The 13,912-nt window shown below is 50.3% G+C and overlaps 1 protein-coding gene across 1 annotated transcript; it reads right to left on the bottom strand.

Annotated features, from left to right (window-relative positions):
• Window positions 1-1,837: 1,837 nt before the first annotated feature.
• ALT_7394 (nonribosomal peptide synthetase 14) lies at window positions 1,838-13,561 on the bottom strand (the record flags this gene model as incomplete). The annotated part of the gene is made up of 1 exon (XM_033560783.2): window positions 1,838-13,561. One exon carries the CDS (start codon window positions 13,559-13,561, stop codon window positions 1,838-1,840), a length of 11,724 nt encoding a protein of 3,907 aa, XP_033416674.2.
• Window positions 13,562-13,912: the final 351 nt, after the last annotated feature.

The raw sequence follows: 13,912 nt of genomic DNA, 5'->3' as shown, positions 1-13,912 counted from the left end.
GCTTTACACAAATGTTGCTAATACCTGTGTCCATGGACCCACAGAAACCATTCATACGGATTTACGAAATACCAGCCCATTCCCAGGTTCCAGGTTCCCATCCTTCACATCATTTCTACTCCTCATTATTCTCAGTAGCTGTCCAAACAAGGGCAATGAGCGGTATCATCCTCTACTAAGGTCTCACTTCATCTGCTAGCGTTGATTTATTGTCTTGAATAAGTATGCTAATATATAATGTTTAGATTATTTGTCCTTCTATTCCTCTCCCCATGACCAGGAAATACTACCACCTTATATTCTCTCTAACTGTTGAGCTCCTCTAGAAGTACCTTTGATTCTACGAAATCCCAATTTGTGGTTATAGCCCATGTCGTATAATACATATAGATATGCATGTATATACAGCCTTAAGATTATTCAAGTCATACAAGAATTAACAATGAGACCTAGTGCAGAGCCTTACATACCACAAGCTCTGAGAATGAAGAAGCTATAACACCTCCTATCCCGAACTATAGGCTCACTGGTGGCGGAGTCTCTTTCAACGTCTTCCTTAACACTAGATCCTGATTCTTGACTCCTTTGGAATTTACTAGAGTAATAAAGCGGCATCTTAAACTTACAAGTAATAATCCTTGAATGCGGGAGCTGCACGCCAATGATAAACCTCCACGTCAAGCTATTGGGAGGCCCTTTACCTGAATGGTCACGTTGATTAGTCCAGCATACGGATGGGCCGGCAGTGTTGACCACCTCTGAGTGGTTTGGGAGGCTTCGGTGATACTATGCAGCGAAAGGTCATACATCTGGCGAGTAGACGATGCCCTTTTCTTGAGGGGTCATTTTTCTCTAGGAATAGCCCAACCGGTGGTTTCAATAATGCGATTGAAAGAGCATGTCCTATAGCCAGCAGTGTTCCATTTCCACCGTCCGGCAGTATGCATGAGGCATGACCTTTCGCTGCATAGTATGGTCAACACTGCCGGCCCATCCGTATGCTGGACTAATGTACTTAGCGATTTCATCTTGTAGGATATTGGCCGGTCAGTCTGCTCAGGGCATTCTCGGATTTGGCTCGACCATCCAACATTTGAACATCATTTTCTTTGCCCTCATAGTAGAGTGATTAGTGTAGGTAGATCATTCAGACAGCTTCATTTGGGAAGATTGGCCCTCCCGTTATCAGACTGCGCTATCTATATTGGCCCAATTACCAAAGAGCTGCGATACAATCGGCCACGCCTTCATGCAAACAGCAGCAAGCTTCAGGCAACACGAGAGGAGCTCTGCAATGCACGGTCCGAAATTGTTACTCCCGAAAGGCTTATTGAAATTCTCTTCGATCCCCTAGAGATGATGTGTGGGATGGTTCGGTCCCATGAGGTAGGCAAAGGCTTGAAGAGAGCACAGGCACAAGGCGAAGAAAAGCTTTGAGAACAGTTCTAGATCTAGCCATCATGCAGCTGGATTTACAAGGTATCAAGTTTGATTGTGATGCTTTTCGTCGAGAGAATAACTGTCACCGAGGTCGTTTCATGCTACGAAAGCAGCAGCAGCCCAATGCGCCTGAATTCTCTATTACAAATGAATACACCTCATCCAGAACGCATAGTCTGGCAGCTAAGTATAACTTAGCTAGTCGAATGGAGCGAACAGGCCACAACAGGCTTCTTAATAGATCGGCTACCTGCAATTGATGGCTTCAGTTGCCCTTGCAGCCCGTTTAGCTCGCCCTTTATACGCAATTCTCCTTGGCCAGAGCTATGGAATGGATATTGTTACCGCTTGCGGTAACAGGAATATTATATAATTACTCTATAGACCTCAACAACGACTATTCACCCAAATAAGGATATCGCAATGTCCCCTCGTTATCATCCACCGCTTCCAAAAAACTAGGAATAAGTGGCTCAATGCCCTGTTCTAACGCCAAAGAGCTCCATTCCTGCAAACTGAGTTCATGGAATGATCGACCATGTACTTTTTCCATATAGTCTTTGAAACTCTTCACGGGAATCTTGACATTGCTCGAATGGTGGAAAAAGGACACCCCGGGCGCTGTTGACGATGCTGCAGTCGAACGCTTGGCGAACCTGGATGTCACCAGTGTAGCGATCTCCTCTGCAATGATCTCGACTTTCTGGAAGTCCAAGTATCCTTCCATTCTTGTCAGGCGGGGCGTCGCACCGAGAATGACAGAGTAACGCAGGAGGGAGTTCAATGCGTCCTGGGCTGGAGCTTGATCGCCAATAGGTGTGCAGGGACGGTGAATACTAATACTTATACCGGTGTGCTCGGCGAAGCGCTCGAGGAAGACTTCACTGGCCCATTTTGTTGCTGTGAGACCGTCAGACCCGTCGAGCGGAGGAGGGTGAAAAGATACTGATGTGGGCCCGAGGGCGGTCTGCCCGGACTGGAGGATGACTCTCCCGGAAGAGATATAGTGCAGGGGGATATTTGACTGAACAGCAAACTGGGCGAGGCGATGGGTTGAGCCCAGATTCGGCGCTTTCAAAGAGCTGTAGGTGTTAAGACAGTGGCCGTTCGAGCCGTTGTGGATGACTACGTCGATACAGCACTGCAGGGACTCCCATTCCGTGGTTGAAAGGCCCAGCATTGGGTCGAGAAGGCTTCCAAAATAGAGGGATACTTTGCTGCTGCTGGGAATTCCTTGCTCTTGCTCCTTTTCCACGGCGATACAATGCACACTGTCCACTTCGGGCACCTGGAGGAGAACCTCCACGAGGGCTCTCCCAAGGAAGCTTGTCGAACCGGTGAGTAGGATCTGACAACCTGATCCTTGGTAATGTTTTGGTCGCCTAATATTTGTCGTTGAGCTCGCGCAATCGAGGATGTTTTGCGGTATAGCCGTTTCAGCAAGCCAATTGATCGACATTGATGGTGCTTCAGCCTTCCGAGCATCAACCTTGAGCGCCATCTGTGCCAGTGTGCTGGCGCTGTACAGTTCTCGGAGAGTGACTGATACCCCGATGGAGGTGCGGATCGCGCCTTGTAATCGGACCAGCAACGTGGAATTCCCCCCAAGGAGAAAAAAGTCAGACTCGGGTTGGATGTGTTTAGCAGGCAGCAGAACTTGCCAAAGAAGCTTAAGTTCACCCTCGCCCAACGTAAGCCGTCTTGATGGTTGGCTCATAGTGGTTGGCTCTGTCCATGGCAAAGCGTCGATCCTTTTCCGATCAATCTTTCCGTTTGCATTTCGGGGAAGCTCATCTAGACAGATGACTGTTGAAGGGCGCATATATTGTGGTAAGGGGAGGTTGCGGGCGAGATGTTGTAGCTCGACGTTACTAGCAGTCTGGCCAGGCATCAGGGCAACAAACGCGACGAGCATTTCTGAAACCCCCTTGCCTTTGACGCACACGACCGCAGATGCGAGAAGATTCGGGTGGCAGTTTACCATGGTGGAGGCCACATCTTCGAGGTCAATACGAAGTCCTCGGAGCTTGACTTCTGTGTTTCCGTCCATTCGGCCCAAGAGGATTAGAGAACCATCCTCGAGCAGTTTAGCTTTGTCTCCGGTGCGGTACATCCGAGTCCATCCTCTGGCTTTATCATCCGGCAGAGCGAAAGGATCTTCCACGAATTTCAACCTAGTCTGCTCCTCGTTCAGATATCCCAGTGCAACACCAGCGCCACTGATACATATTTCACCAGGCTCTCCAGTTGCAACAAGTTTGCAGTCCGGGTCCACAATGTACAGAGAGGTGTTTGGAATTGTTCTGCCAACACTCCGTGCCCCTTCAAGCTGTGAGGCGGACATCGTCTCAAAGGTTGTGCACGCGGAAATCTCGGTCACACCGTAGGAGTCCTGTACCACAGGACAATTCTTTCCTAGCCGCGAAAACTCCCTCTTGAGCTGGTCCGTGAAAGGCTCACCACCCAGACAGGCGTGCCGCCATCCGGCGTAATGGTTGAGGTATTCACGGCCATGTTGAAGCATGACGAGGTATTCGGACGGAGTGGCTAACGTGAAAGTTATTTCGCGGTGACGGATAATTCTTGCAATTTCAATCAAATCCCCTCGTACTTCTTGAGGCACAATGACAAGTTTTCCTCCGTTCATTATGGCATTGAGAGTCTGTGCAAGTCCCATGTCAAATCCCAGGGAGCTTTGTTGAAGGACAACCGTCGAGCTATCAAGACCGAGCTCTTTCCTCTTGGCAGCGAGGTAGTTAATAAAGCCGCTTTGGGGCAGACAGACGCCCTTTGGTTGACCTGTTGAGCCGCTGGTGTACAGTAAAATTGACAAAGAATCACCCTTCGCACTGTCTGTAAACCTCGTGGACGGCATTTGAGTGTCTGGAATCTTGGAAAGGTTGAGAATGGTTGAGACCCCGAGTTCTGAGGCACTTTCAGCGGTAGAAGAGGCACAAACCAGTGCTTTAATAGGGGAAGCCAAGATCATAGCTTTGTGTCTTGCAGCGGGAAGGCTCAGGTCGAGGGGCACATAAACCGCACCAATGCGGAGAATTGCTAGCATGCTCGCCACCGAATTGACTGACGGGTGGCATAAGACTGCGACTGTATCTCCAGATCGGACTCCTTTCTGAAGCAAAGCTTCTCCAATATGGGTGCTTTTCGCGTAAAGCTGCATATAGCTGAATTCGCCACTTTGGTCCGCGACGGCGATATTATCTCCATATCGATCAGTCATATCCTGGAATCTTTCAGGCAAGGTCGCTGGCCAGCCGTGAGACATCCGCTGACCACGTTGAACCGAGAGCCCAGCCTCGTTGATGGGGGAAGAAGTGGCCAGACTGCTCTGAACGGAGAGGGAAGGATCAGAGGACATAATTTCAAGTAGCTTGATATATTGACCGATGATTACTTCCGTGGCCTTTGGCGAGTACAAATAGTCCCGACAGTTTACTTCCACAATAGAGGTGCCGTTCGCGCAGGGCGTGACATGGAGGGAGATATCATATGGCGCATTGCCCATTATACTCCGATCGTAATTAAGTTCAAAGTCGTCCACGGACATCTTGGTGATCTCTCCCACGCGGTAGTTTATGGCAACCTGGAAAAGAGGCGTTGCATTCGACACTCGCGGAATATTCAGCGCGTCCACAACCAAGTTGGAGGGAATTGAAGAATTTGACAACGCGGCCATGACTTTCGAGGATGTCTTTTGGAACACATTGGCAAAGCTATCGGTTTGCTGGACCTGGAACCGCAGAGGCAACATATTTAGAAAATAGCCGACTGTGCCGGTGAACTGTTGGTATTTGCGATTTGCGTCGCTCATTCCGATGCATAGGTTTTCGATCTTCAGCAATCCTGCGAGGAGGACCTGTAATGTCGCCAAGTAGAAAGGAAACGGCGTGCCTCTAAGACTGCGACTCACTTTCTTGATTCTGTCCGTGACCTCCATGCTAACATACCGCGTTTCTGTGTGCACCTTAAAATTATCTGTTGGTGTACGGGTCTTCTGCTTGGCGAGAGGAAGGACAGGCATCATTTCTGGCGGTGGGGAAAGCTCAGACTTCCAGTACTCTAGCGCTTTTCCGAAAGTTCCATTATTGATGTCGCGATTCAACATCACAGAATAGTCGACGTATTGCGCAATCTCGCGTGGGGGCTGACTCCGCTCGTAGAAACACTTCAAGTCATGTAGGAATGTAGACCAACTAGCTCCGTCCATGACAATGTGATGGTATCCAAATATGACCGTGTGCTGGTCTTCTCCAACAGACACCACTGTAACTCGCATAACTTCACCTTCTTCCAGCGGCCATTGGTAAGACGCCAGCTTGTCAAACTCCTGTGACACTGTCGCAGAGCTTGAAGTCCTGACATGTTCAAAGAAGGGTGGTGGGATCTTTAAGACGCCCTGAAGAAGGTCACCACTATTGGGATCTAAAAAGAATGCAGTCCGTAGCGACTCGTGCCGGGAAACAGCCAGTTCTAAGGCTTTTTTGAACCTGATGACTGGAAACCTTCCCTGAACATTGTAAGATATAACGACGTTGTACTGGGTAAGGTCCTTCATCCACTGCCCGGCAAACCAGATCTCCGACTGCTGTGGTGACATCTTCTCAACCCGGGTGAACCTTGGTTCCAAGTCGTTTCGTTGTTGTTCAAACCCTAAATCAGAAGCACATGGGTCACATGTTGACTCCGAACTGGTGGTATCAAGCGGTAAGTCCTGAACGGAGCTGTTGTGTTTTGAGCTGGATGCAGTTGACGCAACGTCTATAAAATCGATGTCCTTGGCAAGCTGGTCTTCTTTCTGCGGCACTATGCCTGGAGCATCAGGCCGTGGGACAGCCTTCTCGCACAATCCTGCGACAGTGTCCAATAGTACATCCATGGGAGTAATATCGATAGCGAACTCTTTCGCAACCCATACCTGAATATCCACAGCCAGAAGCGAGTCACACCCCAGGTCCAGAAGGGGAGTATGCACATCCAATATCTGATCTGTAAGCCGGAGAAGTGACTTGACCTTGTCCGACAGTCGCGTAATCAGCCCGTCATATGCATGTTGCCTTGGCTCCAAAGTTTTCAGCTGCTCATCAGGAATAAAAGGTGATAATGAATTCGCCTGTTCAGCATATTGCCCCTCGTTGATTCGGGAGCCGTTTGAAATGAAGTGAGAAAGCAGATGGTTGGAGACACAAGCGGATTCCCCGCCCTGTTCAATCTGCGAGTTTATCATTTGTAGTCCAAAGAATATCTCGGCATCCCCTTCGGCCTCGGTTGCACTAGCAGCTACCACTTCGCCAAAGGCATGATGTAAATCAGATTCGGACAGAGGCGCATAGCCATGGTGCATCATACGCTGAATCACCCCCTTGTCTTGCTTGGCAAAGTACCCAGCGTCGACAACCATACCCAAGGCCAATACAGACCCGCTCAGGCCTCTCAACCTTCGCCGTTGAATGAGGCCTGTCATAAACAGCGCCGAGGCGTGATACGCTACCTGTTTTGGAGTTCCGACGAAGGAGGCAAGGGATGTCAGGATCACGAAGAAGTCTAATGTTGGTGCTGGGAACAGTTCGTCAAGGTACGTTGCTGCATTGATCATAGTACTCGCGACAAGACCTCCCTCGTCTTCGACTGTATACTCAAACCCTTGGTCGGACAGAGCTAAGGGAGCATAGCAAACACCTACAATGGGTGGTAAACTTTCCTTCATCTGGGTGAAGGCCGAAAAAATGGACTTTCTGTTCGAGGCATCCATCTTCAAAAGTTTCACAGTAGCATCAAGGCGAGACATGTCCTCGAGCCAAGCGTCGTGTACGCGTGGATTTCTGCTGGCGAGGACAAATGTCCGTGCCCCGTTTCTCGCCATCCACTTTAAAATTGACAACCCAAGTGGTGTTGCCATCTCGATCATCCAGTAGGTTCCGGTTGAGGAGAAGAGGGTGGTGGCCCCTACGACTTCACCATGGCTCACTACCGGAGGAGGGCTCGTCCAGTCTACCACTTTTGGATACGTGGCCGATGGACTGTTGAGTGAAATTTCTGCAGAAGAGGTAACCTCCAGAGGCACGCGTGGAAGAGTCGAAAAGCTAGTAAATGCTTGAGAATAACTTTCCGCGACAAGCTGCCTAGGATTCGCAAGAAATACACGGTGGTATAAGTCTGCCACCTGGATCCGACATTGAGAGTATATCTCGCGGAGGATGGTGACTACGTGATCATCGGAAGAAGAAAAATCGACAAAAACCGACACGTCACTTGGCAGAACCCGCGCAACCATACGCCGCGGTGCGTGTGGGTGGACTGCTATCCACCCTTTGGTTGAATCGCTGCGCTTCGAAGTGATAAAATAAACCGTTTGCCGAGGACCGCGCGCTTGCTCAACAGCAGCAGAAAGTAACTCATCAGGCTCATAAAGAAGAATTGGCCCACTCATCGACTTCAAAAACAAGTTCGCTAAAGTGAAGCCAGCAGTAGCTCGCAACACTTCCGGGCTTAAGTCATCATTGTCGACAGTGCTGTGAACATGCTCAGGCCTTGCTTGGATGACGGGCGAGATATGGTCAGAAATGCCGATAATATTTCCCTTTCCGTCGACACGTGTACCAAGCCAGAGATAGGCATCCGTACACACAGCGCAGGAATATTTGACTTGAACGACCACCGAGTCGGCCGACATCTCGGTTGAGGGAACCACCGATGTTCGTGGGAGCCGAGCTTTTGGACGAACTTCTCGGTGCCTGGAATTGTACCTCTTATTTCGCCTGTGGTCCCAGACCAGTCGCGGAATGCGAAGCGTGCAACCATCCCAGTGTAATTCAGGTTCGTTTGTCCAAAGCAATTGCCCGTCCGTCAACGCGGGCACGAAAGATTGTGAGAGGCGCAAAAAGACCTCAACTATAGCGGAAGGTGAAACGTTTGCTACCGCGGACAATTCTAGGAATTGTAGGCTGATTTCGTCCCCCTGTTGTGACCTCATTGCCCTCCCGATACCGACACTTATGTTTGCTATGTTTCCAGTTGTCAGCCAAAGGACATGCTTGGACCCTGCCACAAGGGCTTTGAATTTCAGGAGCCTTTCGTGGAAGAGGCCTCTAGAGAAGAATGGCTCGTCAAGCTCCAGCAGAGAGACGATCGAGTGGTTTTTTGTGAGACAATTCAGGTCTAGATGGTCAATGTCTTCCACTATCGTGGTTGCGGTACCCGATGCGGCGAGAATCCTCTGAATACCCTGCAGGAGGCGGGCTACTAACAGCGTCTTGCCCCCAAGGAAGACCACGGCTTCCGTGAGCGGCACCAGCCCCGTCGAATTCATCGGCTCTCGAAGCATCATGACCATGTCATTCACTGCCTGAGTAACCACTACTGAAAGGCCATCACCGTCTGGATGCATCGAGCCATGAAAAATATGATCGATGCCGGAAAATCCCTTAGAGCGGAGTTGTGCGTCGCATCTAACTGTTGACATGTCCGACCATGTCTGGGCATCATGATCGTACCCTTGCCACCACTGGGGAAGCAAGCCACAGGTATACAACAACGACGCTGGCATTCGCCCGGTGAGTCTAACGAACACAAGGTAACCACCGGGCTTTAGCATTGAGCGGCAGCCTTCGAAGAGACTGGTGGATGCATCAGTTGCATTTAGCGGATTGGCAGCAATTATCATGTCGTATTTCTCGCCGCCATATTGACCAGCGTCGAGCACGGTAAAGTCAATGACCTTGGAACATAGACTGTGGTGCTGAGTCGAGAACTTGGCCCCCATCTCGTTGAGTAATACTGAAGTCGAGCTACTCAGACAATAGGAAGTATACCTATCATCAAGAGCTTGCAATATTTGCTGGGTGATCACAGCAGTTCCAGAATCCAGCTGCAGAATGTTCATGTGCGGATGCTTGTGCACAATACGTTTAACGATAGAACAAAGGTCCTTGATCGGCAGAGAAAGCATCCCTGGAGCCTGACATAAGTGCTCGAAGGTGTCAGCTCCGTTCGACGTGTCAAGAGGGTCCACTTCCCCTCGCAAGATCGCTGGCAATGCCATGCCTAATGAATGAAATGATTGAAGGTCCACAATTCCCGCAAATTTGCCGATCATTGCGAGGATATTCTCCTCCGACATTTGGGCACGATCTGCGTTAGCAATGTAGTACTCCGAACCGTTGTCATCCGCAGCGATGCGTCTAATCTCACGGTACAAGAGTTGATGGTGAGGCAAGAACCCTGCAGATTCGAGTGGATGAAGGTCGTCGAGTGCTCTTCGGAAATGATACAATGCAATTCTCTCTGCTGCGCTTCTCCAAACCATCTCCTCCTTCGGGGTATGATATGAAGATATCCCCGAATATCCAAAAGGGTCGCTCTCCCACACCACGTGTGAGAAAAGGTTACGGTCGCTCGAAGTATCGGATCGAGGGACACTCTTCATAACCAAGCCCTCGATTTGCACCATAGCGTTTCCCTCTGCATCGTACAACGACACATCCCCTTCGACTGTGTTATTGTCGGAACCAGTCACAAAAGCATCGATTTCGCATGAGAGACTCTCCAGAGAATGGTGAGGCTTAACAAGGGCTCGACGAATCTCCTTTGCATGGAACGATGTCCAAAGTCCATTACTCAATGGTGAGGCAAAGGCACACATTATTACCTGGAATGACGCATCCAGCATAGCTGGATGGAGTACGGATCCCGAGCTGATCGTGTCGGCTACCCAAGCTGCAGACGCAGTGGCTTCGCCCAGAGACCGCTGGATCGAGGTTATGCTTCGAAATGGTCCCGAATAGCTTGTGCCAGCCAGTTCAAATGAGTCGTACAGATCGGCAACATTTACCGGCGTGAGAATCTGCTTCTGTTGTTCCCTCGGGGGTAACTGGTCACAATCTGGCTGACTGGCTTCGCTGAGATAAAGGGTTAGGCGTGCCGTGCATAGCTTGGTTAAGGCTCCTCCGTCGCTATTGCATGCATAACAAGAGACATCGGCATCGAGTCTGGTGTCTGATATTGGCTCGCTGTTTTCGTTACTGAATCGTATTCTCGTGATATATTCTACCCCATCGATATGCTCTTCCAACACTATGGGTTCCATAGCAACGAAACTGTTGACCTCGAGTAATACAAGGCTTCTGCATACAGCTGCAGAACTAGCTGCAGCTAATAGAGAGGAAAAGTAGAAGGCTGCCGAAACCACCTCTCGGCCGTTTTCCTTGTACCCTTCAGCCCAAGGCATTTCCTTTAGATGTAGGATATTCCTCCAACACATCTCATTGGGGAATTCGCTGGCAAATCGCCGACCCAATAGCGGGTGCATAGGTGTATCTTCGAGACGGTATCTTCGCGACACGTGGGACTCTCTCCAGTATCTCCTCCTATGGTCCCAACAGTAGGCTGGCAATCCCTTTATTATTTGGTAGGGCCGGTTACTAACAGCCTGAAGAAACCTCCCAATGTCCAGATGTTCAGCCATCCGTTCCCAGAGGCAACCAAGGGCGGATGATGCAGCCTTGAGGTCATGTTGCCCTCGGTGAAGTAACGAAGTATAAAGAACATTCAACCTCTCTGCTTGATTCAACGTATCCAACACTGGACCACGAAGAGCTGGGTGGGGTCCAATCTCGATACACGCACCAAGGTTTTGACAGCCGTCAAGCGACATCTCCACTGCCTGGGAAAAGAGAACGGGTTTGACCATGTTATCGACCCAGTAAGTGCCAGAGAATGCTTGGATATCCCTGTTTAGTGTTGCATTGCTTCCCGTCACGCTTGAAATCCATGTACAGCCACTTCTGGGTGGTTTCACTTGGATATTGCACGTCCTCAATGCTTCGAGATATGCAGCAGCGCACGGCTCCATATGATGCGAGTGGTACGCAACGTCAACTTGCAAAGTTCTGGCGAATGTCTTCTTACGGTCAAGGAGTGCCTTGACTTCGAGAATCGCATCGTAATCACCCGATAACGTTGTGCTCAGAGGCCCATTGCTCGCTGCCACCACGACCCTCCCCAAAGAGGACGGCCGGGAGCACAATTCAGTGGCGTCGCGAAAGGAAAGGCCAACGGCGAGCATGCCACCCGCTTTAACGGGCTTGGTGTGCAACCCACGGTAATAGGCTATTTTCATGGAATCCTCTGCCGAAATGATGTTGAGCGCATAGGCGGCCACTATTTCGCCAGATGAGTGGCCCACGACCCGATCGACGTTGACTCCACACGCACACAGGAGATCATAGACAGCTATTTCAATGGCGGTCGTTACTGGTTGACTTACTTCAGGCTTAGAGAGGCTTGACGAGGGTTTGTCTGCTAAAAGTGCTTCCTGAAGGGACCATGCCGGGCCGTCAGGAAGAGTTGCTAGAGCACGCTCACATCGCTCGATGGACCTGCGGAAAATGGACGACGCACGTAGCAGTTCACGGCCCATTCCAACCCATTGTGCGCCTTGCCCCGTGAAAATGGCCATGAGCTTTGGGGGTTCGGGTGACTGCCTCCAATGCAATTGGCCGTGTTCGCTCCCTTTGCTGGCTTTGTACTCTTCAATGACCTTATCTATATTGCGGAGGAGCTCGTCTCTGTTTAAGGCAGTGACAGAGATCTTGAATGGCAGGACGGTTCTTTTGGCTAAAGTCCAGGCCAAATTGCCCAGATCTAATGCTTCGTTGTTCCTCACGTAACGGGCTATTTGTTCAATGTTTGAATATAGGGATTCTTCAGTGTGTGCCGAGAAGAGGAATGGGCCGGCGGTTACATTGATGCTAGACTGGTCACAGTAAGTGGCCTGGTTTTCCAATTGGTGAGGTACATAGCTCTCGATAATGGCATGGGCGTTGGTCCCTCCAAAACCGAATGAGTTTACACTCGCCCTCAAGGGGGAGCCATGGGAAACGGGCGGCCACGGCATAGTGCTTGTTGGAATCCTGAGGTGGCCGTAGAAAGGAGCGACATTGGGGTTGAGGTTGTCAAAAAGCATGTTTGGCGTGATGGTGCGGTTCTTAAGGCACATTATAGCCTTCATCACGCCGGCGAGACCTGCACAGCCTTCCAGGTGGCCAATGAGAGTCTTGATACTTCCCACATACAGATTGTCGTCTGGGCTAAAGACACCGCTCTCTGGGTAGAATGTCTGCTGGATTGCCTGTGCCTCGACAGGGTCTCCAGCCTGGGTTCCAGTACCATGGCACTCGAAATATTGGCATCGGTCCCGAACTGGATCCAGGCCACTGCGCTCATAGGCCTCACGGATTAACGCCGCCTGTGCCTCCGGATTGGGCATTGTAATTCCCGCAGATCTTCCGTCCGAGTTGACCGCAGTCTCCCGAATGATGCACTCTACATCGTCGCCATCCTTCAGCGCCTGATCCAAGGTTTTGATCACGATTGAAGCACACCCTTCGCCTCGAGCGTAGCCGTCAGCATCCCTATCCCACATGCGACACCTTGACGTGGGAGACAGCATATGTAGGTGGGAATGACTAATAAAAATCTCAGGGTCGAGCAGGAGATTGACGCCACCTACAATGGCGGTAGTGCAATCGCCGTTACGTAGACTCTGGACCGCTTGGTGCAATGCCACCAGGGAGCTGGAACATGCAGTGTTGATAGTCATTGATGGCCCTTTTAGGTCAAAGAAGTAGGAGACGCGATTTGAGAGAATACTTGGCGATGTCCCTGTTGCATGCCACCGGCTGATCGTGTCCAAATCCCGAGCTTGAATGTCGTGATAGTCCGAGGTCATCGCGCCAATAAACACCGCCGTGGATGAGCCGCGCATCTGTTTCAATGTATATCCAGCAGCTTCGAGCGCCTCGTATGTCGTCTCGAGTAAGAGCCGTTGTTGCGGATCCATTGCCTGCGCTTCCGCCGCACTAATGTTGAAGAAACCAGCATCAAAGCGATGAACATCACTGTCCAGTATATAGGACTTCTTCGGAACATCTGTGGCTCCATGATACTCGCCGTTGGGGTGATGGAAGTTGGAGAAGTTTAATCGTTTGGGATCTACATCCGTAAGGACATCCTTTGGGTTGGACAATAGTTCCCAAAGTTGCGAAGGGGATGCTACGCCTCCTGGAAATCGGCAGGCGGTCCCAACCACAGCAATTGGCGTCCTCATGGTAGTGAGATAAACTTAGTATTGACGAAAGAACCCCTTCGAGCAAAGATGTAAAGATATGGGATACGGGCGGCGAGATTAGCAATGGAATGGCTTGACCACTACAGCAAACATACGTGGAACTTTCGAGCTTTTATCCTATCCTCACAGCATTCAGCCCCATTCACCAGCCATCGTCACTTCAGTGCGCTTCATCAGCTGAGCCATTGGCGTCCTCTGAATCTACTAACCGGAACTGTCTTGGGTGCGTGGCACTCAGTATCCCGTGCAGTGAAATCTGTTTTGTGCCCGCCATTCTAGCTGAAGCAATTTCCCATCTAGTGTTCTGTTCAGCTTGTTCGATCGCCATAG

Source organism: Aspergillus lentulus (genome assembly GCF_001445615.1).
Source record: "Aspergillus lentulus DNA, contig: Alt13, strain: IFM 54703, whole genome shotgun sequence".
NCBI lineage: Eukaryota > Fungi > Ascomycota > Eurotiomycetes > Eurotiales > Aspergillaceae > Aspergillus > Aspergillus lentulus.
Note: the sequence above shows the minus strand (reverse complement) of the source record. Positions and strands in the feature narration are given on the sequence as shown.